Below are 26721 nucleotides of genomic sequence, written 5' to 3' on the forward strand. Positions count from 1 at the left end.
ATGCCTTCAATTACAAACAATTTTACTAAATCAGTTCTTAAACGAAGTTCTATAAAAAAAGAAGTTAGAAAAATATAATCAATATAATATTTTTGACTTGTTACTCTAACCCAGTGGTTCCCACAGTGTGGGGCGCGGCCCCCTGGGGGGCGCAGTGCCATTGCAGGGGGGCAGGAAGCGGCCTGGATGAATAAAAACATTTAGTGTTTCACTGCAAAGACGGTTTATAGTTTGTTTTGTTACAACCTGAAGTGTGAAATAAAGTTCAGTGGAGTTTGAAAACAAAATGTGTGTTTAGGTTTATGTCTGATTGAACGACGTGACCAAGTGATTGTTTTCTTTTTGGGGTATTTTATTGTAATCGATAGGGGCCCAGAAGATCTTTGGGAACCACTGGGGGGGAGGGGGGGGGCCCAGGAGATCTTTGGGAACCACTGCTCTAGCCGTTGCTTTTTGTGTATCTACATTTTTGTTGAATGTAAAAATGTTTTTTGTTGTTTTAGTTTGTTTGGTTTGTTTTTTTAGCCCAAATAAATGATTCATTTGAATCTATTAACTGTGTTTTCACCTGTAAGTTTTATTTATTCAACAACGGTTGGAAATATTTTATCTATAATGTCTTTTATTGTCCTTTACTGTGCTGTTGAAAATTTTAGCTAACCCTATGTAGCAGCATAAATGGTACGCTGCCACTTTAAAGATTTTTGGAGGAATTCCTGAGGAAGACGCCAACAGCAAGAATCACAGTGGAAACGTGAGGATCTTTAACTGCGCGCTGGAGGCGGGACTTTAAATAAGTTAGCAGAGTTTGGGCAACACAGGAAGTGGGCCCGCAAAAATAAAAGTCCTTTACTAATTGCGGGTTACATACAACATCCCAAATCTATTTAAATATACTATATTGTATATTATTCTGGATTATCTAACATTTATTGCTTTTCATACTTTAATTGTATTACTCTTAAAACTTGGAGGTCAGAAGGTGTAGGAATAACAGATGTCGTAACAGATGGGGGAGGGGAATTAAAATCAATTAATTAGGGTCTTTAATCCACCAAACTCCGATTAAATTTTGACAGAAGGGTGTCTATATAGTTTTTTTACATGACAGTGTGCAGCCCTGAAGTGAGGGGGAGCAGAAAACAGCTGCACACTCACATGAACACAACTCATACATACAATCTTCAGACGCATATTTCATAAGATGAGAGGCAGAAATCTGTAACTGGTTTTCAGCTGTGCTCTCCCTGCAGGTAAAACAAAATTCTGACTCTTGTCTCTTCTTTGTGTCTGTGTTTAGGTAATTTAGACCTAACAATCAGCAGGAGAAATCTCCATTCAATCACACAACCTTAGATGCTTGGTTTTATAATGCAGAGAGAGAGAAATCAACATCATCATGTCTGGACATTATGGAGGGAATCCAGAAGAGAAGAGTTTGGATGGAGAGGCTCTAGCTGCAGGCGTAGTTGATCTCTTCTGCTTTGTCTTCACCTCTGTGGAAACTGACGACCCCTTCCTGGACCAGATGACCAACTATCTGAGCAAAGACCAAACCAACCTCCACCCAGCGTCTCTCCTCCCAGTAAAGACCAGTGGTTCCTTTCAGATCAAGTTGTAGCCAACATGAGGAAAAAAGCCAGAGATTTCATTTCAGCTGCCAAACAGCAGGAGGTTTGGTTTCCTGGCAGCTGCTCTGCCAAACAAAGAGTTCATCAGAGCAACCATCTACCGGTACCGGGATGGGATTCTGAAAACCCAAGACTTCTCAGGGCCTGTTGTTCCTGATGTGACGGCTCCGTTAGGACCAAGAAACCTGGCATCTTCATACAAACACCAACAGAGTTTATTCAATAGTCTTTCTCTAACAAACTCCAAGATTTAGTTAAATCATATCAGATCCATATTAGATATGAAATCATGTGGTTCTGTTTCAATCTGGAGGAGATGAGATGAGAAGTAACTGATTATCTCTTTTTCATCAATAGATCACTGCAGCCTGACCTTGGATCCAAAAACATGTAACGGCTGGTTGAATCTGTCTGATGGCAACAGGAAGGCAACATGTGGACCATTGCAGCAACATCCTGCAACCTGCAGAGATTCAACAGATTGACCCAGGGTCAGTGTGAGCAGGCGCTGGCAGGACGCCGTTACTTTGAGGTTGAGTGGAGCAGTGGACCTCCGAATAAGGTCGGAGTTGCTCTTGGATATAACAGCATGGAAAGGGAAGGGAAGGGAAGGGAAGGAAAGGAAAGGAAAGGAAAGGAAAGGAAAGGAAAGGAAAGGAAAGGAAAGGTTGTTGTGAGTAGCTTTGGAGAGAATCCTGCATCCTGGTACTTTGGTGTTGATAAGAGTGAACTCAGTGTTTGGTAAGATCTGGAGTCATCCTGCTGACGGCTGCAGCAGGTTGGAGAGTATCTGGACTGGCCAGGCGGCTCTCTGACCGTCTGTAATGTTTCCTCCTCTGGCAAACTGACTCACATGTTGACCTTCATTCACTGAACCGCTCCACCCAGGACTCTATGTTTAGAACGAATCCAACTTCCTTCAGTCCAACGTAGAAACAGAGTGAATAACGTGGGATTCATTCAGGTTTGCTCTTAATAATGGTTGAAGACATTTAGTCATTTAAAATGTCAGCAGTGTCCAAACAGAGCAAAGGGAATTTATGGGATAAGAGTGAAAAAGTTTTCTGCTGCATAAGAATCAGGAAAACTAAACTTTCCAAGAACTCAGGATAAACTCTGTATTCCTGGTTTCCACATCGTGGCTCTAAACCTCACATTGCTGCTTCCATCTTCCACCCTGTGACTTTTAGCTGCATCTCTTCTCTGGATCCAATGAGCCGCTCAGAACCAGAACTCTGCTGCTGAGGGGATCCAGAGAGCCGTTTGGTTCTGGTCCGTTGGAGTAAAAATGGATCTAAAAGCTGCAGGATCTTTAGAACTGGACCTGAGCTTCTCTACCTTGCAGTAAAACTTTTTATTTTATACCTCAGTTCTGATCTTATGATTTTGTCTTAATGTCTAATTAATTTAGTTAAAGTGTAGATGGTTTTGGTTCCTTACAGCAGAACTCTCAGAGTTGGACTGAAGTCAGTAGCCAGTCTCTGGACGCTGTAAAGCAGTGGACCCTGGTCCTCAGGACTCGGTCCTGCCTGGTTCTGGTGTTTCCAGACCAACTGGTTCCAGTCATCATGTTTAATCCTCAGCATGTCAGAGTTTCATCCTGTCATTCACCCATTCATCAAGTCAGGATCCTGAGCACCAGATTAAAGATCTTTAAATGAAGGACATCGACTACCAGCCTCAGCAACATTTACTAAAAACTAACATTTAAAGAAGTGATTTCATTTTAATCCTGTTTTTATTGAACTTATTGCTACATTTTTCACACGTTGAATAATCTGATTACAGAAACTCTCTAGACTCGTTTTTACCTGACAGATAAAAATCTTTTCAAGTTGAATCCTCAAAGCGACAGGTGGAGGATTTCACTAAAAACAATTAAATCTCAACTTAATAGAAGTTGAGTGTGTGAATCAAACATTATAACTGGAAACATCTGAAGATCGTCGTTCTGACAGTTTCTGTATTTTTCATCCAGCCATGATCAGTTATTCTGTCCTTTCATAAATCAGAAACGTCAGTTTCCTCAAACTGATTTCTGATTTAGATTTCTTACATTGTTGAACCCAAATTATTCTAAATGTTTAATCAAACCATTATTTGTAACTAAAGGTGTTTAGTGAGATTTAAAACCCAGGATGTAAATGTAACATGATGTGTTCAGGGTCACAGCAGCAGTTTTCCTCTGGTGAGTTCAGGGCAGGTTGGTTACAGGTTAACAGATTTTATTTGCTTATTATTGTCTCTGTTAATTAGGTTAGGTTCTTAGGTTATTTTCAGCAAACAGGATGGTGTATCGGTCAGGATACAGGAAGGAGGACATGAGATCAACCTTGACTTAGATGCGAACTGGTTTATTCGTCGTGATGCTCAGTGTTGCCAGCAGTCTGTAATAACAAATAAATTGCCATTAGGCTAATATATTACAGGAATAGAGGTTCCACTAATACAAACTCAAACAAAATATCTAATAAGAAATAAACTCAACCATCCACATTTGCATGTAAATTCACAACATACACAAATAACTCAATTCACGTAAAGGTTACATCATTAGGCGCAACTTCGGTGAAAAAAGACACGAGCACAGACCGCCCTTTGGCTCGATTTAACATAAGAGGCCCTTTGGCGCCATCATGTGGCCAGATAAAATCCCTACACAACGGCGGCCACTGGCAGCGCATGCCTTTAATTACTATATCTGCCGCAATAACTCAATTGAAAGCAATAACAGTTGCTGGCCGAAATGCAATTACAAATAATAAGATTTAAGGTAAACCTATGAATGCTGAGCAGGCTCAACTGAGTTCCCAGCGCTCAGAACGCCCCACAACATCGCATACCTGTTCTCCCGTAGTTTAAACATATATATTTAAACATATAACAAACTGAATCTAGCGTAAACAAACAGCACGCTAAATGCGGTAACTTACTTTCCGTCATCAACTTAACACTCGGAGCATCACTTCTCAAGACTACAACATGAATGCGGTCTCACATGCTGAGAACGCAGCAAACTGACCCGGAAGTATATTAAATTGCTCCCATGAGCAGAGCGCAGCACTAAACTCTGACTTACGTCACTTCCTAGGATACTCTCTAAACCAACATTACAAAATAAATTGCTGGCCAAGATGGCGGCGTGAGTGGTCGTTCTTTGCAAGCTCTCCCGAGATTGTCTGGATAGGGAGCTGTTATTGCTGCTTTAACGCAGGGAAGCATTTATTCTGAGACCTTCGTTAAATATTGTGCTTAAAGCTGTTTAAAAAGGACGTCTTGAAAATTTTAAAGAATGGCTGCAAGTGGTAAGCGCAAATCCGTCAGCACAGAAAATACACCAACTAAGATGTCGGCTAAAAGTCACAAATCGACAGAAGACCATGACTTCGCTGAAAATATCATAGCAACTTTAAAGTTGACGATAAACGAGAGAGCGGACGGTCTTCAAGCAAGCATAAATGATCTCAAAGATTCGGTGGATTACATCCATGCTGAAATGAAAGAAATGCAAGAAAAGATGACAGAAACCGTCGGGAGAGTTGAGAAATCAGAAAAAAAGGTGCTGCAAATGGAAAATAAGCTGCTCGAACTTTCACGTTATAAAAGAAGATGGGACTTGCGGCTTTCGGGAATAAATGAAGAAGAAGGAGAAGATGTTCGTAGCAAGGTTATTACCATTTGCCAGAAGACAGCGCCAGGATGCAAAGAAAAATTACCAGACGTCATCGACAGCGTACACCGGCTGGGTCGCGTTACAGGCACGGGTCGTCCTCGAGAAGTGATGATCCAGTTCTCCATGAGACACTACAGGGATACGGTATGGAAGGCGGCCAAGCAGTCATCTTTTCTGAAATCAAGCAACCTGCGCTTCAAGGAGGACTTCTCCCCAGAGGACCGTCAAAGAAGAAACTTGCTGTGGCCGCTGGTGAAAAAAGCACGCGAAGAAGGGAAAACAGCTTTCTACATCGGCCCCAGAGCCTTTGTTATTGACAAAGGAGGAAGGAGGAAAGAACTTGAACCTGCTAATGACTAGAAGACATCTTGAGAATCAGAACTAACAGTTAAGTAATGACATTAAATATTGAAAAAGCTCCGTTTATTATATAATTTTTCTGTTGGGAGAGTTTGTTAGATTTTTCTGTAACTCAATTTTCAGGGTTAGAAGCTACAACTCTTAGTAGCATTTCTTTTTTTAAAGTTATTTCACTCAATGCTCGAGGGTTAAGGAACAACATTAAAAGAAAGGCAACTTTTTTATATCTTAAAAATTTTAAAGCAGATTTCTGTTTTATCCAAGAAACTCATTCAACTGCAAATGATACCAAATTCTGGAAAACTCAATGGGGGGACGAACTATGGCTGGCACATGGCACTACTCAATCAGCAGGAGTGGCAATATTACGAAACAACTTCAGTGGAGATGTATTATGTTCACTCTTAGATACATATGGACATTTTACTTTATTAGTTGTATCAATAAATGAAGAATTTTTTTGTTGGGTTCTATATATGGGTACAATACCAAAGCAGAAAATATGCAACTTTATGTTAGATTAAGTAATGGGGTGAATTACTTATGTGGTAAATATCATAATATGAACATTATTATTGGTGGGGACTTCAATTCGACTCTTAATGAAGCATTAGATAGATTTCCTCCAAAGGCTAATACAAATTCAAACACAGTTCTAGAAAACTTTATGTCAACCTTTGGCCTGATTGATGTATGGAGGCAAAAAAATAACTCCAAAGTTGAATTTACGTGGCAAAACAAAACAGGCTCCTTTAAATCAAGAATTGATTTCTGGCTGGTGTCTGATTTAATAGCTGATGAAATTAAGTCAGAGATTCTTCCAGCTCCTTTATCAGACCACAAGCTTATTTTAATTGAAAAAACTAAATTAAACCAGTATGGAAAAAATAAAATTACAGCTTACTGGAAACTCAACTCTTCACTGTTAGAAAATAAAACAGTGGAAGAAAGCATAAAACAAATAATTATAAAGTATTGGAATACAGCTTGCAGTCAGAAGGAATTCAGTAAAAATTGGGAACTTCTAAAATATGAACTTCGAAAAATGTTTATGAAAACTGGAGCTGAGATTGCTAAAAGAAAAAGGAAAGTAGAATCAGAAGTACTAAAAGAAATTATCTTATTGAACAATGTTCTGCCAGAAAATTTATCTGAAGAACAAAAGATTAGATTAAACCATTTACAACTGAACCTGGACAATATTTACATTTCCAAAGCTAAAGGAGCGTACATCAGATCGAGACAGAAATGGTTAGAAGAAGGAGAAAAAAACTCTTCTTATTTTTTTAGATTAGAAAAAAGACACCAAATATCTAACAGTATTATGAAACTTCAAATCAATAATAATATCTGTGAAGACCCTGTTCAAATCTCATCTTACTGTGAAACATTTTCCCAAGAACTTTATCAGTCAAGATGTTCTGATGAAACTGTCACACAATTTATTAACTCTCTGAATAAAATGCAACAAATTAGTAAAAATAATAAAGAAGAATGTGATTCCTTGATTACACTTGAAGACATCCAAAAGTCCATCAATAAATTAAAACTAAATAAATCACCAGGTACTGATGGCCTCAATGCAGAATTTTATAAAAAGTTTTCAGAACAGCTATCGCCATTTTTACATCAAGTTTATCTTGAAAGTTTGGATTCTGGATCACTTCCACCAACAATGACCCAAGGTCTGATTACACTGATCCCTAAACCACAAAAAGACAAGCTTCTTCTAGATAACTGGCGACCAATTACATTACTACAAAATGACTATAAAATTATTGCAGGTTGTATTGCTACAAAAATTAAGAATACTCTTGAAGAAGTGGTTGATGAAACTCAGTCTGGATTCATACCAGGTAGACATATAACTAATAATATTAGGCTTATCTTGGATCTGCTAGATTACTCAGATTTAATAGAGGGGGACGGTCTCATATTATTTCTAGATTTTTTTAAAGCCTTTGACACAGTTGAACATACATTTTTATTTAAAGCATTAGAAGTATTTGGATACGGACAAATCTTAATTAAAAGTTGTCAAATGTTATATAGGAATTGTAATGCATCCGTAAAATTATCACATGGCTGCTCTAAAAGATTTTATTTGAAAAGAGGCCTCAGACAAGGGTGTCCAGTTTCCCCATATCTATTCATTCTGGCCATGCAAATTCTTTCAGTTAAAATCAAGGAACAAATTACAGGGATTAATGTTGCAAACAGAAACATCATAATTTCCCAGCTTGCCGATGACACTGCACTTTTTTTAAAGAATAAATGTGAAATAAAAAACTCTATTGAAATCATCAACACCTTCTCCAAAGCTTCTGGTTTAACTCTAAATCTAAATAAATGTGAATTACTTTCCATTAAATCTAATTTAAAAGGCACATTCCTCAATATTCCTATAAAAGACAAAGTTAAATATCTTGGAATCACAATAATTAAAGATCAAAATATAAGGTCAATAGACAATTTTAACCCCATAATTAAAATTGTTGAACAAAGATTTAATCTATGGCTCCAGTCAGATCTCTCTCTCTTTAGGACGTTCATTATCAGTCAAAGCTGAAGGCTTTTCTAGACTCGTTTATCCGGCCCTTGCTCTTGATGTTCCCAAACAAATCAGTACCAATATTAATAAAATAAACTTTAATTTTATATGGAAAAAGAAATGCCATCTTATCAAAAAAAATATTCTAATGAATAAAGTTGAAAAAGGTGGAATTGAAGCCCTTGATTTCACATCTTTAAACAATTCATTTAAAATTAAATATTTAAAAAATCTTCTAAAAAACCCAAACTCTATATGGAATGCTATTCCCATTTACAACTTTGACAAAATTGGAGGATTACCCTTTCTTCTTAGGTGCAATTACAGTATACCCAAAATACCCCTAAAACTATCTACGTTTCATAAACAAATGCTCTTAAGCTGGTCACTTTTGTACAAACACAATTTTTCTCCCCACAAATACTATATCTGGAATAATGAAGACATTAAATACAAAAATAAGACAATCTTTTATAGAAAATGGTTTGATAGGGGAATATTACTTGTAAGCCAATTATTAAATCCAAATGGTCATTTATTGTTTTATTCTGATTTTATGTTACATTTCCAATTTCCTGTCACCCCTAAAGAATATGCTGTGGTGTTTGACGCAATCCCCAGTGGGTCATTAAAGCTTTTATCATCTTTACCTCCAGATCCAATTCACTCAGTGCCAAATTTTGATCCAAACTCCATTTATGTTGATTATGATTGCCCTTTTTTAAGTAAGAAAACAACCAACAAAATGTTAAGAAAGATTCTATTACGAGATGTTGTTTTTTCACCAGCTTGTATATTTTATTGGTCCAGCATTTTTGAAAATATAAATTGGAAGTGGACTTGGATACTTCTAAAAAAATACTTAATAAACAATAAAGTAAGAGAAATTTCTTATAAAATTATTCACAATGTTTATCCTGTTAAAGCATTTTTGATAAAAAGATATAAATGGGATTTGGACCCTTTGTGTACTTTTTGTAAAAATAATGAGGAAAAGCTTGTTCATCTTTTTTGGGATTGTAATTATACCAAAATATTCTGGAGAGATATGTCAATTTTTTTTCATCAAAAAAATCTCAATATTACTTTAACAAATAAGGATATTTTGTTTGGGATGGAGAAATGTGAACTTGTCAAAACAGAATTTTTATATGTTGTCAACTTTTTTATTATTTATGGTAAATATCATATTCACACCTCCAAACATTTACAACAAAAACCTAATTTCCAGATTTTATTATCTTCTATTAATATCTATTTAGAATCCTTAAAAATCAGCTCAAATGCTAAAGCCATTCAAATTATTACTGCCCTTAAAGAACTGCAACCCTCGAGCACCGATTTGATTTTGACATTATAAAATAATTGTTCTATGTTCTGTAAAGCCCGTTTGTGTTGTATCTGTTTGTAACTATTATTGTTCTATGTTGTTCACATATGTTCTTTGTTTGCAATAAAAAAAAAAAAAAAAAAAAAAAAAAAAAAAAAAAAAACATTACAAAATAAAATACAGAAATGTCAGCGCCTTTTATACAGTCTCTTATATGGAAAGTTTTTATTTTATGACTTTTAAAGGCTTTTATGAAACAGAATATGTTCATGTTTTTATCATTTAGAGGATTTTCTGCCAGATCATAACAGGGATCTACTTTATTAATGGTGGAGGGAATAAAAGTTTAGTTATTGGTGAAAATAAATCATAGACTGAAAGTTCAAATAAAGAATTAGTTTTCTGTCCTTTCATATTAACTAGTAAACATTTTAACTTCATGCTGTGTAACTTTATCAGCTTTAATTACTGAATAACATAAATGCTTCCTTTAGGATAAGTTTTGTCTAATTTAGCAACTTTTATTTTGGAAAAACTCTGAGGTTTTCATTCATAGCATAATAATTTGAACTTCTTCTTTTCTGTGATAATTTCTGATTTTACATAAACACTCAGGATGTCTGTTTTACAGTGAACCAGGGTCCAGATCATCTGTTTCTTCCTCATCAGTCAGGATGTTGGCAGGATGATGACGTTGTTGATGTTCCCAGATCTGAAGTCTCAATATCTGTAACACTGCCACCTAGTGGAAACCACCAGTAAATCTGAATCCTGAGTTAAACTCTGAGTTTCCTGTTTATTTACAGATTGTTCTGTCAGGTTAAAATTTCCCCACTGATAAAACAATAAAGCAGCCAATAAGGTCTAAAACATTATAATCTAATATCCTAAAACAGATTCAACCTTCAGTTTGGCAGAACTTCAAATTTTAACACAACAAACTTTAGCATTAAATTTATGATTTAAACTGTTTAAGTTTTACTTTAGAGTTTGTCAAACTTTGATTTTCATGTTTTTGTAACTTAACCAAGAAGTGAAGATTTAAAATTTTAAGCTGTAGAAACTTTCAGTCCCCAGTTTGTAATTCACATGAAAATATCAGTAACTGAACATTTTGACAGAATATTTTCTCTCCAGTATCATCATCTGCCTCAATCTGTTGAGATTTTAAAGTGTTGTGAGAATAATATTCACAGCCTTAAGAAACAAACAATATTTAGTTTAAATGAGAACAGAAGGGAATTGAAGAACATTTAGAGGTATGAAGGGTCAAGGCCAGAGAGCTTTAAAATAAAAATTTAAAAATTAATCTTAAAATGGAGGGAAATCTTGTGAGTGCAGCTAAAATAGAGAAAATTGCTCATATTTGTGTTTGCCTCAGTAATTTGTGTTCTGCAGCTGGGCAACATGGGAACCTCTGATCTCAAGTTCATTACAGTAAAACAGCCAAGAAGAGATGAAAGATGAATTATTGTCTCTAAATATGTCTTAGACATAATTGGCTTTATTTTGGCCAGTTGCCTTAACTGGTCAAAACTGGATTTGTCTAAAACTGACCATCAAATTGAAGATCAGCATCAAGTTTAAGGCCAAAGTTAAAAATGACATATTTCTTGGGTAAAATAATGAATTTCTCCAGAGGAATCTCAGGTGCCACTGAAAACCTTGACTTCTGTCCTGCTCTTTAAAAAATCAAGAACATCCCACATAAATCTGAAAAAGATGGAACAGAAAAGTTTGTGCAGTTTTGGGACAAACACTGAGGTCAGGACCAGAACCCAGACTGGACGCTCCAGTAACTGGGAGCTGAAGAAGACCTCACCAAGTCTTCATCCTGTCTCTCTTTTTCCTCCACTTCATGTTTCTGTTCAATATCTGCTGCTGCAGAAGTCAAGCTGCAGCAAATATGCAACATTTTTACACATTTGGCAGAATCTGTCATGATGAAGAAGTTTTAACAGGAAACTGATTCCTGCAGCAGAACCGACTTTTTCTATCCAAATAAACAGAATTTTATTCTCAGACTGAATTCATGGTTTCTAACAGTGAACATAGTTCATTGTTTAATTACACTTCAGATTCAGATGCTTGTATTATTACATTACTGCAACATTTAATCTGAAAATATAATGTCAAATAAATTCAGTGTTTCTCCGTAGTTCCTGTTTTATTTTAGTTGATTCTATTATTTTATTCTCGTTCCTCTGGTTGCCATGCTGCTGTTTTCTCTTCCTTTCTGAATGAAGAAAGCAGAATAATTCAACTGTGAAATGGAGTAAATGTGTTGGACTGGTTATTTTTTACAGTATTTGTGGCTCAACAGAGAGAAGTGGAGGACATGCAATAAATGAATGGAACCGCAGACCGCTGCGTTACAGACTGCTACCTGCTGATGGCGGCCGGCTCCACCACTGAGTCACTCAGCGCCTCAGGACTGATCCTTACACTGATCACTGCTTCCTGTTGAACTGCTGCTTATTAACACGTCTCTATAAATTAAAAGCCTAAAAACTTTTTAATGTCGGATCCATTCAGACGAAGATTCACAGAGAAACTGATGAGGAAGATGAACTTCATGAAACACAGAGAGAGAAAAGAAACAAACCTTAAAATACTGCATGAAGACTAATAAAGGAGTTTATTCCTCCAGTTCACTGTTTTACAAACATTTCTACATTATAGATATTTCATATTTTGCAGCAGATTATCAGCCACAGTGTTAAACCAGCGATAGATGAAGCAACAGAAGCTGTTCTGGGATCAGTTCACCGTTTCTGGGAACTGAAGACGGTTGATGAACTGGTTGGACTGATGGAAGCTGCTCAGCCTGCTGCTTCTGGAAGAAACTGGAGTCTCAGTTTCACAGTTTGAGCTGAAGAAAATGTCTTAAAGTGATTTTTATGGAGTGAAATAATGATGAAAAAACAAGTTTCAGACAAGTTGTAGAGAAAATACTCAGAAATTAAAGAGAAAATATTCAAAGTAAAGTTTTATCAGATCCTAGATCTGTTAAAATAGATTGAAACTTAATTCTGATTGGGACAAATGGAAACATTTCTCTGTTTTGGACTTTCCTACAGTATATCTGTGATCAGATTGTATTAATAAAAACATAAAGATTTTTGTCGCTGTGGTCACAGCTGTAGATGAGGGAAGTTTTCATTTCTTTTATTTTACAGCACAGATCAGATTATTTAACTTTAAAGAGACAGAACTGATCATTCTGATGAATGTTTGTCTCTTACAACATGTTCTCCATGTAAATAACCACATGGGTTTAATAAGGTCTGGATCAACATTTCAGACTTTTTTTTCAGTCAGAGTTCAGAGTTCAAACGTGGATTTTGAGTTTTTTCTCTTCTGTTGTTCTGGTTTCCTCCAGTCCTTCAATGTGTTTCTTGGTTTATTTGTAATTCATTGTTTTCCTGAAAGCAGGAACAGATTGTTCTCTGTTCATATAAAACCTGATAAATGAACAAACTCCAGGATTTCCATCTGACCTCCAGAAAACAGCAGCTGTGATTTTCCTGCTGGTTCCTGATCAGAACCGACTGCATGGAGGAAAAAGCCTGGCTGGATCAGTTTCAGTTGTTTTTTGTTTTAATGTGTGAATCTTGTTGGTCTGGTTCAGTTTGAACTCTGCAGGTTTATTGAAGGAAAAACTTCAGTTGTTGCTGGAATGAGGAAGAAAAGTCAGTGAAACACCCAGAGCAGGAATTTCATCAAACTGTCAAACGTCTGAAAGGCAGAAACTCTGAAAACAGCAGCAGAGATTTAATTACTAAAGTTTAACTTTATTTCTTCATTTTATGTTATTTTGGAGTTGATGGGAAAACATCTGGTTCTGATTTGAAAGGATTTTTTCTTTCAATCCAAACTTCAGTGACATTTCTGAGCTTCAGCAGGTGAGTCACATTAAAATAAATGATTCTCGGACATTTAATAAGATTTACTAGAAATGTTGATGTGAATATTAACAGATCAAAGTTGCCATGACAAATATCAATATTTAAAAAGAATAATATCTAGGAATCGTGTTCCTGTCAAAATCAGCCTGATTCTGATTTTATGTTTTTATTTCCTTCAGAGAACAAATTATTTTAGACACTTAAACCAAACAAGTTTTCATGTTTTCATTTTATGAAACCCAGTTTGAGCATAATGTTGATATTCGCATGTAAATGTAAATAAAATTTACATTTACACATGATGAACAGATCACAAGACGTTTTGTTTGAAAATGAGTTTTATTTAGTGTGAGATATGATTTAGCCTTCAGAAAAAGTAATAAATTAAATTAATTTAAATTAAATGGACTCAACAGAATCATGCAGCAATAATCTAAACATGTTTATTGTTTCTCTTTATCATTTACTTCCTTCTCCATCTGAACTTTCTTGTTAAACTGTTTTTGTGCTTTTGAATCATAAGGTTAAAGTAAAAGGTTATAAGGTTACATTATAACAATAGTTTTTTTAATAATGATGTAAAAAAACAATTTTTTTTTACATTCTAATGTTTGGTAGTTTGAAGATGATTCACTATTTTAGATTTGTGCAGCAATCATAATTATTTTTCTCAGCTCTTTGATATTCTGGGTTTTGACTAAAAGATCAATCACAGATTAAATCTGATCAAATTGATATTTTTCTTTATTTAAACTTTATTTAACCAGGATAAAAAAAACACTCAATGATATTTAAAATCGCCTTTAAATGAATTTCCTGAAAGACTAAAATCAAGAAAATGTCAATAATCACATGACATTTAAAATCATCAGTTGATTCTAATAGAAATTATATGAAACATTTACAGTCAGATCTTCCTGTTCTTGTTCTTTAAGTCTTTTAAAACCCAACATTGTCATTGGTGAGTCTGGTGGAGGAACCGGATCGGCTGCTGCTTCCTGCTTTCATGTCTCAGTGGATCAAATGATCCCAGTTTATGATGGATGATTACTGACAGAAATCTTCATAGTTAGTCCTTATTAATCCACGATAAAAGAGAAAAACATGATTCTAAAGTGTTTTGTTTCAAATTGAACACTGAATAAACTACGTTCACACAGCAGCAGGCAAATGCAACACAAATCCACTTTTATTAACCTGAATGTGAAAATAATATCCAGCTTATTTTTAACAGTCTGAACAATTCATTAGGATCTTTTCACTCCCTGTTTCCACATGTGAAACTAATCTGATTGTTTCCAAAGTGTCTGCAGTCAGAGCGGCCATGTTGCATTTTATCTGGTTTTTATGTAATTGATGTGAAACATGCATCATAATTCTGGACCAGAAGAAATCAGATAGTAAATCTGGGCCTAGTTATTGTCTTCCTGTTGTATTTTATTTAATTTGGATCAGCTCACTCCAGGCTTTCTCCCATTCACTTGGATTCCTCCTGTATGTTTTAACGGGCCAATCAGAGAACAGAAGGAGATGATGTGAACGATGTTAATTTTCTGCTGTTTTATAATTACAGTCTGTCTGTAGGTTTAAAAATGGCAGCAGAGGAAGTGAAGGAAGCTGTTAAGTGTGTGTTGTTATCAGTTTCCTTCGTCTTGTTCTGATCCGGTGACGTTGCTGTCGCTCTGAATAACTTTAAAACTGACCCATAAATGGCGGCCATCTTTCCTGCTGTAAACTGCTACATTCTTCTTCAGGGTCACGAGTCACTTTGGGGATGGAAGCCGGTCACACAGACGTCTCACTGGGGCTTAATTAGTAGCATAAACTACAACAAAATAGACCTGTTGTGTGAAAGTAGCCTCAGTTTTTCTGTGTTTGCACATTTCTGTCTGAAGAATATTGTTTTAAAATGTCTTGGTTCTGTTTCCTGGGTTTGTAATTTGATGCGTTTTCCTGCTGCTCTAAGAACGACAGTAAAATGTCTCCTGACTTGTGATCAAGTTTAACCTTTGAGAAACGAAGATTAAAAGTTTACTGATCTCACTAATCTCAGTATTTTCACTGCAAATAAATCACCATAAAAAGTATTAAAGGTGCTTAAATTGAAAATGGGTATTTATGCATTTAGTTACATTATTAATACAGATTTTCTTTGTGATATATTTTAATACATTTGTTCTTTTATGCTTGTTGAAACCAGATTTAAGCAGATTTCCTGTAAAACACAGACATCATGGCAGCAGCAGAACGTGGTGAGTTTAGAAACTGTTCTGTTAAAACACCTTCAGTAACTCAGAGCTGCTGAAACCAGATTCTGTTTATTCACTGGTTTTAACTGTTAACCTCATTTAGAAACTTGTAAAAATAAAAACTAAACGTTTTTCTGGTGTGAATATGTCGTCTTAACTTTAGGATGTTTGAAAATGGTTGAATGTGACACATTAATACACATAAATAATTTAATAATATTAATATGTATTTTTTCTCCAGAGTCTGAGCTCAGGGTGGTTCTGCTGGGCGGGTTCTTGTCCCAAAGGAATTTAGTTTGGAACTTGTTTCTTGGAAATGATGGACTGAAAAACAAACCAATAACTGTCATCAACCCTCCAGATCTGTTGGGTCCCACAAAGAACAACGAGGAAAAGTTCATTAGATACATCGCCAGACTCTCAGCTCCTGGACCTCATGTCTTCCTGTTGGTTCTGCAACCTAAATACTTCACTGAAAAAGAAAAAAACTGGATCTGCACAATCCTTGAAACCTTCAGTGATCGATCATTTGATCACTCATTGGTTCTGATTCTGAAGTCCAGACAGGAAAGTTCAGATTCCAATTCTGTGTTGACTCAGCTAATAGAAAAATGTAAAAATGAAAAATTAGAGATAGAGGACATACTTGAATTCAGGAAGACTGATCTTTCAGAGCTGATGACTTATTTTGATAAAATTGTGAAAAGAAATAATGGAGAACATGTGAAATGTAGAAAGTTAGAAGATGCAGCGACGTTTCCATCAGCAGACGACCCCCACATATTACAGAAACTTAAAGCTTCAGTTGTAACTCCCATTAAAGACATGGGTAAGAGCAAATTATAAACCTATAAGAAAATAGTTGACATGGTTGTAACATGCATTTACTTCATATATTACCTAACTTTGATGTCATATTTTACAGGATTTTATGCAGTTAAACAAATTACTTCTCAACTGTCATCCTTTTGGGAATACTTTTCATCTGGCAGTAAGTTAAAATATCACAATTTTAGTCAAAATGTAAATAAAGATAATAAAAGGTAATGAGAACAGACTGGAATTAACACCATAAAAATATCACATCACTAGGAGAAAAATATAAATCTATTTTATGGCATAATATTATGTTTTTGTAAAACCTGTCTCAAATATTTATTACCATGGTTTCAATTAATGATGTTATTTACAGATAAAGTACAGAAAGAAAAAAAAAACTCAGCAAAGAACTAAAAATGTTTTTGTACTTTCAGATGTCAGTAATAAACCTCTGAACCTGGTTCTGTTTGGTCCAAGTGAACCACTGAAGACGGCAGCAGCCAAGGTCATTCTAGGTCACCAGGATCTTCCTTCAGAGTGTGTTAGAAAGCAGGGAGAGGTGTTTGGACGTGGGGTTTCTCTGGTGGAGCTGCCTGCGCTGTATGGAAAAGCTGAGCAGGAAGTGATGGAGGAATCCTTCAGGTGTGTCTCCCTCTGTGATCCTGAGGGTGTCCACGCCTTCATCCTGGTCCTACCTGTGGGTCCCCTCACTGATGAAGACAAGGGAGAGTTACACACCATCCAGGACACATTCAGCTCTAGAGTCAACGACTTCACCATCATCCTCTTCACTACAGAGACTGATGCTGAACATCCAGATGTTGATAAGTTTATAGAGAACAAGAACATCCAGGATCTCCTCCAGATCTGTGGAGGAAGATATTTTGTTCTGAACATCAGAGACAGACGGCAGATCAAAGACCTGATGGAGACGCTGGAGAAAAATGTTTCTGACAGAGAGAAAGATTCATCTTATACAACTAAAACATTATTATGGGGCCAAATGGAGGAAAAACTGCAGCTACAGACTGAAGTAAATGTGCTGAAAACAAAATACACAGACTCAGGTAACTACTTAACAGTTGAAGTTATATTTTTAAAGATTTTCAATGTTCTCCTTATCTTTGTTGAAATAGATTCAACTTTTAACATAATGTATTGATCTAATACAGATGTGACATTTATTTAAAAAGACAGAAATAATCCCTCCTGGTCAAAACCAAATAGTGGCATTGAGAACACATCAGAAATGTTCGGGGTTGAAGGTAAAAGAGAAAATATAAATATTTTAACTCATATTTAACTTAAGGTTAAGTTTATTTAAACAAAGCAAGACAATAAGGCTACATTTACAGCTCAAAATACAACATTCTGAACTCATTGTCCCAAAATTAAATATAATGAGATTATTTCAGGGAAACTAAAAGACAATACACGTTCATTTGCTGGACGTGGCTTTTCTTTGGCCAGAAAGCACAGACATCACATCAGTTCCTATGAAATTATTAAAATAAATTTTCTATTTCAATGGATTGGGATTATGTAGTAAAAAATAAAGATAATAAGGACATTTTTCAAAGTTGCAACTGAGGAGTAAAATATTGTGGTGACAATACAATGGAGATAATGGGATTAAGGTAATTTAGTCAATTAGTTAACCAAAACAATAATAATATTTCATTTCTTGTGTTATTTCAGCTCATATTTTGGCTGATGATAACATTTATTTGTGCATCCACATATTTAAGTCTAATAATAAAATAAAACAGTCAAAATCTATCAGAGGCTAACAGTGTTTTTTTTTTTTACAGCGTTGCAGGTTAAATTTTACTTAGATCAATAAATGTGTCTCATGTAGCCACAATTAAATACACAGACCACAATTGGAACCAATCTGGCTTTAGGTTTCTACATACAGAATGTGAATTGTATTCAGTTGGCCTCAGTGGTCCAGTCTGCAGTGAAAGATACATTTAAAGGTCAGCTTGTCTGTGTTTCTAGTGTTTGTGATCCAACCAGCGAACATGAAACTGGTGAACTTAATAAATCCCAGTGACAGTGGCTATTGATCGGTGTAGTTGGTCAGTGCCAAAGCTGAACACCCAGCCAACTTGTGGCAGACGCCCCAGACACAGAGAAGTGAGTTATGATCTCATGATGAAAAATATTTAGTGAACTTCCAGAAAATTGACAGAATGAAAAAACAGATAAACTACAAACTTAAACATGAAAACAGGGAGAGCTGGAAGACAGGCTGAGCTGCAGAGAGTTAGACTAACCGTTAGAGGAAGGATTTGGCAATATCTGAGGAAAACTAACTGGCTAAAACTGCTGTGGAGGTGATGAGGGTGATGGGAACCAGGTCAGAGTGACTGACAGAAAGCTGTGCAGCTGGCAGCTGGTTAACCCTAACCCTAACCCACTGAAGAAACTGAGAGAGAAAAATAATGTATAATAAATATAAACACCATAACTAAACAGAACACTAAAATCTGGTAAATAAAATACTAAAGAATAACATTTAATGAATCTGAACCAACATGTGAAGAACAGAACCAGGAGTGATAAAACAAAAGAACAAATTAAATTCACAACATAGAAAAAAAAAAAAAAACGAAAACAGACTGATTAAATGACACATGCGACTGTCATGTTTCTCTTCTTGTTGACACTTCCAGCAGTTTGTGTCAAAGCTTTAATCAGAGATACGTTCTAATTATACAACCTAATGTTGAGCTGATGTATATAATCTACAGCTGAAGTGACGGCACAGTTTGTAGGTCATGTTTTCCATTTTTATCACTGGAATTAAAAAGAATAAATGCTGCAGCAGCTGCTTTGATCATTCTAGCTGTAACATCCTTTATAACCAGTGATACTCCTAGAAGCAGTCCTCAGGAGGAGAGACCCTCTTGGGGTCAAAGGTCATCCATTCATTCATTCATAGTCTGTTCCTCCTGATCTCTGAAGGCTAGACCAAGACAGTTTTACTGATCGTGTCATTACAGATTTACTGTTGGGCCCTATGTGTTGTGAATGCCATCGTTAACTATATTCTCATTGTATGTTATTATTTACATCTGAAAAAGTTGTGCATATGCACATTGCTGGCTGCTCCCCACGTTCTGACCAATGGGAGCAGCTGCTGCTATAAGTCTAAATATGGAGGGGTTTTAACAGAGTCTCTCCCAAAGAAAAGTTAATTGTTGCGATGTAAAAATGGCATAAATTACACAAAAATATGTAATTTATCCTGTATAATTTCTCATTAAAACAAATCAAGTAGCTGCAGAAACTTTCTGGATAAAACTGGTTGTGTTCATTATGCTGACAACGTCCTGAATTATTCATATGGACTGAGAATCAGCAGCAGAGAAACCATTTAAAGAAAACATACAGACCTAATTGAAGTCTCACCAAACTCTACTTTGTTCTGGTTTGGTAAAATGTAATTTTAACTTTTCAACATAAATCCAAAATGGATGTTTGGCACAACAACATTTTCCATCATCAAAGAAACAACATACCGTACAGTGAAACATGGCAGTGGCAGCATCATAAAGAGGGATTTAATTTATCATCATCATTGAGTCCAACTAAACATCAACAGAAGCTGAGTCCCTCAGAGTGAGCAGAGTAGTTTTATAATGTCAGAGTCCAGAAAAAAATCCAGGAGAAAACGGATCAAATACAGAGAATGGAAAACAAAAAATGTATTTACAGAACAAGAGGTTTGGACTTATCACCTGGTCAAGATGCAACATGCTGACAGATTTTTACCAAAAAAGACTGAATGTAGAATTAGAACCAAAGGTTGATGCAACAAAATTGAGTTGCCAAATATGGAAATGATTTATTTACCAGATAAACCAGAAACATAACAAGAAGTGGAAAAACCTGCTGGGGCGTTTTGTCTTTTTTTTAAATGTTTTGGGTGATTAAGACATAAAAAAATATAAAAAATCAAAATGGAAATGAAACACATTTTTAAAATGTCAAAGCAATAAAATATAGATTGTATTATTGTTTACTGTCCCTTCAAAAATATTTCAGTACTGTTCTCAGCTTCAGCTTGGAACAAATATTACAACTTTATTTAAATTTGATACATTATTAATCAAATCAAATCAAATTTTATTTGTATAGCACATTTCAGCAGCAAGGCATTTCAAAGTGCTTTACATCATTACAAACACAGAAACACAAAGCAATATAATCCAATCAATAATCCAATTAATCCAATCAAGTAATTAAAATACTAAAAGTTTCTCTGTTTGTAATTATTATTTTTTCTGCAATTTCCCATGTAATCCAGAGTATCATTGCACTAAGCGTCTCCGGATCGTTCTGATTGGAAAGACTGGCAGTGGGAAGAGTTCATCAGGAAACACCATCCTGGGAAGAAAAGAGTTTAAAGCTGAAGCTTCTCCTCAGTCAGTAACTACAATCTGTCAGGAAGCTTACTGTAAGGTAGACGGTCATCATGTTGTTGTTGTTGACACTCCTGGTCTCTTTGACAACAACTTGACCTCAGGTCAGGTTAATGAAGAGTTAAAGAAATGTTTCAGTCTGGTGTCTCCAGGTCCTCATGTCTTCCTGCTGGTTTTACCGATCGGCAGATTCACTATAGGAGAAGATACAGAGACACTGGAACTGACTGAGGAAGTTTTGGGAAAACATTATAAAAAGTTTACTATTGTCCTCTTTACCGGAGGAGATGCACTGGAAAATGAGAAGAAGTCAATTAAAGATTACACTGAACATGAATGTGACGAGGCCTGTAAGAATCTGATCAGAGACTGTGGAGGAAGATACCATGTGTTTAATAACTATAAAATAAAGAATCGCTCACAAGTCACTGATCTGATCCAAATGATCAACATCATGGTGAAAAAGAATAAAATCAGCTGCTACACCAGAGAGATGCTACCTGTAACTGAAACCAAAATAAAATCTCCTGTTTGTGCAGAAAAAATTAACCAATAAAGTTTATCCTGAATCTGATTAAAGCGTTAAAAGGAGACAGGAAATGACTGTAGAGAACAAAATAAACTCTGACTCCCAGAATGCAAAGTGCTTAACCAATCATTTGTTTCTGAACAATGAATATTAATACTAACCTGTGATATTACAGCATTATTGTCTTAGTTATTGGTGCTTCACTTTGATTATTTTTGCTCCTTTTTACATTTTATTATAGTTTCTAACTTTTCTTTATTCTTTTCATTTTCATTGTGTTTATTTTAACTTTATTGGTTTAATCAGTTTGTAACAAAATGCAAAATTGGAGATTAGAAAAAACATTTAATTTAAAATGAAAAATTTGCTCAAACTGTTCATATTTTCATGTATTTCCTGATATTTTGTTTGGTGTTGAACTAAAGCAGCTAAACTAACTTTACATGTTGAAGAACCAACAAGACAAGATCTGCTGAGCAGGATGTTCAAATCTAAAGATTCATTATTACAAGATTTTTACATAAGTTCATTATTTTATCTGGATCTTGGTGGATTTTTTTTTAACTTTCAGCCTGAAATGATGTTTTAGAAATTAAAACCTGATCCCAACTTCCAATCCATCATTTAACAATAAACACAGATAAACTATGAAATCAGGAATATTTTATTGTTTGTTCTGTTTGTGTTGGAAACATTTCCAGACCTTTTTAATATCTGTTTAATTTTTTTTAGTTTTTAATTTAATGTATTTGTTTGTGGATTTTTTTCTTGTTTTTTTAATGAAAAATAAAATTGTTATGAATAATGTTTTTGATTGTTATACTCTATTTGAATCCTATTTAATTTTGATTTTATTTAGTGGATTTATTACATCTTCCTGACAATATGAAGTAGTTTTTAATAAAAGTTTATATAAAAGTTTCTGCTTGGAAGAAAAGATCAAACTTAAACAAAACTCAGATTGTTTGCACTTGTGAAGGAAAAATTAATTAACAATGTTTAATTACTTTTAATGTACACTTTATGATGTTTTTATTAAAGGTTTGCACTCAGTTGCAGCTCAACAGGACATATGCTCTTCTGACCCTCCTCATATAAGTGAAGAACAGGATGTTCAGCAGTTAGAGATGTGAGACATGACTAAGGTGATGAGCGTAGATTGTAGAAGTTCAGTTACTAGTATCTGTTTAGCCATCAGCAGAGAGGCTTTTTGGAGAAACACCTGTTTGGACACAGAAACACAGTAGAAGTTATCTATTATGTTTCGTTAGATAAACCTAAAAGTGTGTCTTATCCACAAGAAACAGAGAGAATATGGCCAGAGTTGAGCTGAGTGTGTGTATGCAACCCTGCTCGACTGAAACTCACAGATAAGTAACTTATAGATTTTTACCTGACACTTGATCCAGGGGGTGTGGCTAAGTAATGTGTGATGTATCCTATGTAAATGAGGGGACGTTCAGCCCCAAGTCAGAACTCATCCGATTCTCACTGAGATGTGAGCTTTGTATGTTTTCTCCATTTGCAAATGTTAATTAAAGCTGTTTGTTCTCTCTTAAAGCTGAAGTTTGGTCTCAAATTTTGTGCAACTTAACAAACTAAAATTATATTTTTCCTGAAGCCAAACTGTGTTAATAGTTTCTACTAGTTAGTGATGATGGCTGATGAAAGTGTTTTCTTTTTTTGCTCAGCTTCCAAAGAAAAACTGTCTCTAATTTATGGTTAATAGCCTCATATTTCAGCTTAATGGGAAAAATCAAAATGTTTTGTTTTGATAAATCATTTTGTCTCTATAAGAATTTTGATTCTTGTCTAATTTTATGTATTTGTTATGTTAGCAGGCATTCTTACTTCTGTGTTATATTTTAATCAAACTTTTAATTTGTATCTAACAAAACAACAAATGAACAAAACAATCCATTGAACAGAACTAGAACCGAATGTAACAGTGTTTAGGTTTAAGTTGTAGAATCCCACTTGCTTTATATGGATCAGTGCAATGGGGAAATAGCGCCCCCTGTTAGTGTGGCTGGTTAAATGTTGCTGGCTCCTGCAATCAGTGCCAGTCTGTGGAAGCTGCACCAGAGGTGAGTTGCGTTTTTCAGCACACAGTAGAAACGTGTTAGCAACATCATTTTTATTAACTCGGACAAATAGTGTGAAATTTATTAATTACTAGATGTGTGCCTAGCACCAATTTTTGTACTTTAAGTTTAGTTAATATTATCAAACACTTCATGTGCTAAGCTAAAGGCTAACTTAACGCTCTGTTGTAGTGTGCTGAATGAAGCGGAGCCGTTGCACTGATTTGAACTCCCCATATGTTCTCATTCAGGTACATCATTTATTATTTTATTCTTCAATGTACATTGAAAATATGAATGCTTTACTGTACTCAGGGCCAGTCTGTGAAAACTGCACGAGAGGAAATAAACTGCCTGATCAACCCGAAACTTTTCATCTTCATTAAAAATCTACACAACGCAGAGTGGAGGGGTTACTGGGGCCGGCCTGGTACAGTGGAGTGAAGCAGAACCCGGTTACACGAACTCAGAAACCAGCCATGTCCTCAGTGAAGGTTGATGTTCCTCAGCTTGGATTGGTTGGTTCACTTCCTCTTCTTAGTTACTTGCTCAGTTTTAGAGAAGCCAAGCCGCCAGGGAGCCAATAAAAATTCAAAGTTGTGATCAGGGAGGATTCAGTGAGAGTGAGAGCTGAGCAGCGAAAGGAAACAACAAGAGCCGGTTCTCACTGGATGAGAGTCTCTTTAGATTCACTACAAAGACTCAGATCTCAGAGTCCATGATTCTGACCATGACCATCTTTACTGCTGGTTGTTTTATCAGTTCAGTCAACATGTAGAAACAGACTTAAAGTGGAAATATTATGTTTTAAATCATTTCTTTTCTCAGGTAAATCCTTCACTTATGGTCTATAGAAAGTAGAACTGAAATGATTTGGTCTGAACTTTGGGTCACTGTAGCTCCACAGAACCTTCTTTACCTGTTCTGAGGTGTTTTAGATCAACTCGTTTTGCTGCCATCTTTTGATATATTGATGTTTGACACAATATGATTGAAGTAAATAAAGCCTTGACATAATTAAGGAGCTAACAGGAACGTTAAGAACGTCACTGAAAGCATTTGGATTATTTGTGTTTTCCAAGGCAAAAACAAACCAAGTAATTAAATCCAAAACATGCAGTACAGTTATATCCTCAGGGAGACAGCTAACAGCTAAAGCTAACAGCTAGCATATCGCTAACAGAATCAGAAGCTCAATGCTATCAAACCAATGGACGTCATTATCAACACAACATTTATGTCTAAAATTAGCTTTGCTATCATGTTAGCATTGTTAGCAGCTTAGCGCTTTGCTGTGTTTCTGGATTTTGTAGAGAAAAGGAACTGACCCTGAATCAGACAAAGTCTGTCAGAAAATCCCTCCTGATGCTGGTGGAGGTTGCTGAAGCAATCGTCCTTCAGTGTTTCACACAAACAAGGAAACTTTTTCCACTAATGTGGAAACATTACTGAGAAACATCAAATGTAAGCTGCTGGTGTGAGGAATCATGTAGATTAATAAACCCAAGAACCAAATAATCTGACTTGGCAAACGGTGGATTGACAGAAAGGATCAGCTGGAGGTTCATGACCTTGTTTATCAGTTCCTCAGTAAATGATGTAATAGAGAAGAAACATAGAATGAATAGAGAAGAACAGACAGACTGACAAATATAGACCAGAAGGAATATAAAGATATTTAAGTTTTTTACATCCTATTCACTCAAAGTACATAGAAAATATATTTAAGGATTAAAAAAGTGGATTTCGTATGATATGGAAAAACTCAGTTGTTTTTTCTTTTCTACCACAAGATGGCGCTGTTGTGATTTTATTTCTGACCACTGTAATAAAACATTCAGTACAACTAGATATGCATTAAACATGAACAATATTAGTTAGATTCAGCAGAGAAACGTCCATCTATCAAACTGTGAGGTTTAACTTCTGATTTATGTTTCTAATCAACATGAGGTTCCATCTTATGAGATTCAGATTCTGGTTGCAAAGTGAGAAAGTTTCTCCACAGAGGAGAATCTCTGTAAATATTAACCTTTATAAGACAAAATTATAGATTTACTTTAACATGAATGGATCTGGTTTAAAATGATTCAAGCTTTTATTTTGTAAGAACTGATAGCAGCTCCAGTAAAATGATCGTCAGGCTGAAATGAAGCTCTGCTCCTTTAATAACCAGAAACAATAATATAAGGAAATAAAGAACCAGTTGTTCTGGTTACATTCACTGTTTCCATCTCTGTGAATATTTTACTGTCTTCTGTCAACCGTCTGAAAATAGTTGATGAAGAGGAAGAGATGAAGGCTTCAGTCACTGCACTGTAAAACATTTAGTTGTGTCTACTGTCTTTAAGTCAAATAAATTGAACATTTATTAACACTGAACCTAAATGTGAGTTTATGAAAGATAAACTTACAGCAGAAAGTTGTGTTAACTTTTTATTAATCTAGTCAAAACTTTAAGAGTTGAATAAACTAGTTTTTAGGTTAACACTAAAAAAAATGAAAGTAGAAAAATACAGGAGTGGGAACTATTTCCCAGCATGCTTAGCGGTGTGTTTATCCTGAGATGGAAATCTGTTACTGATCTGACTCTGTTATTAAGGAAACTGTTTATTTTAATGAATCCAGTTATTTGTAAAGTATGAACAGGATAAAGTTCATACTAAATGTTTTACAGCAGAATTTATTCTGATGTTTAATAAAATTATTAAAAAGCTGCAGTTTTATTTAACTTAAAATAACACAGAAATGTTCGGTGGCAAGGCCCCGGGGGTGGATGAGATCCGCCCGGAGTTCCTTAAGGCTCTGGATGTTGTAGGGTTGTGTTGGTTGACGCGACTCTGCAATATTGCATGGACATCGGGGGCAGTTCCCCTGGATTGGCAGACTGGGGTGGTGGTCCCCCTGTTCAAAAAGGGGGACCGGAGGGTGTGCTCCAATTATAGAGGGGTGACACTCTTAAGCCTCCCTGGCAAGGTCTATTCAGGGGTCCTGGAGAGGAGGGTCCGTCGGATAGTCGAACCTCGGATTCAGGAAGAGCAGTGTGGTTTTCGTCCTGGTCGTGGAACACTGGACCAGCTCTACACCCTCGGCAAAGTCCTGGAGGGTGCACGGGAGTTCGCCCAACCAGTCTACATGTGTTTTGTGGACTTGGAGA

At 35.7% G+C, this 26721-nt stretch overlaps 1 protein-coding gene, 1 long non-coding RNA gene and 1 pseudogene across 2 annotated transcripts; 2 read left to right on the forward strand and 1 right to left on the reverse strand.

Moving 5' to 3' along the window:
• Nucleotides 1-1304: 1304 nt before the first annotated feature.
• Nucleotides 1305-3872, forward strand: LOC116729598 (neoverrucotoxin subunit alpha-like; annotated as a pseudogene).
• Nucleotides 3873-3964: 92 nt separating this feature from the next.
• LOC116729188 (uncharacterized) lies at nucleotides 3965-4709 on the reverse strand. Its single transcript, XR_004341105.1, has 2 exons — nucleotides 4565-4709; nucleotides 3965-4018 (listed from the first exon to the last, which is right to left on the reverse strand). It is a non-coding gene; the product is annotated as an uncharacterized LOC116729188 (long non-coding RNA).
• An 8511-nt stretch (nucleotides 4710-13220) lies between these two features.
• Nucleotides 13221-22037, forward strand: LOC116729972 (GTPase IMAP family member 8-like). Its single transcript, XM_032578890.1, has 6 exons — nucleotides 13221-13450; nucleotides 15654-15705; nucleotides 15944-16531; nucleotides 16628-16693; nucleotides 16956-17588; nucleotides 20837-22037. Exons 2-6 carry the CDS (start codon nucleotides 15687-15689, stop codon nucleotides 21505-21507), a joined length of 1977 nt encoding a protein of 658 aa, XP_032434781.1. The 5' UTR covers nucleotides 13221-13450; nucleotides 15654-15686; the 3' UTR covers nucleotides 21508-22037.
• Nucleotides 22038-26721: the final 4684 nt, after the last annotated feature.

This window comes from Xiphophorus hellerii, chromosome 12 (genome assembly GCF_003331165.1).
Source record: "Xiphophorus hellerii strain 12219 chromosome 12, Xiphophorus_hellerii-4.1, whole genome shotgun sequence".
NCBI lineage: Eukaryota > Metazoa > Chordata > Actinopteri > Cyprinodontiformes > Poeciliidae > Xiphophorus > Xiphophorus hellerii.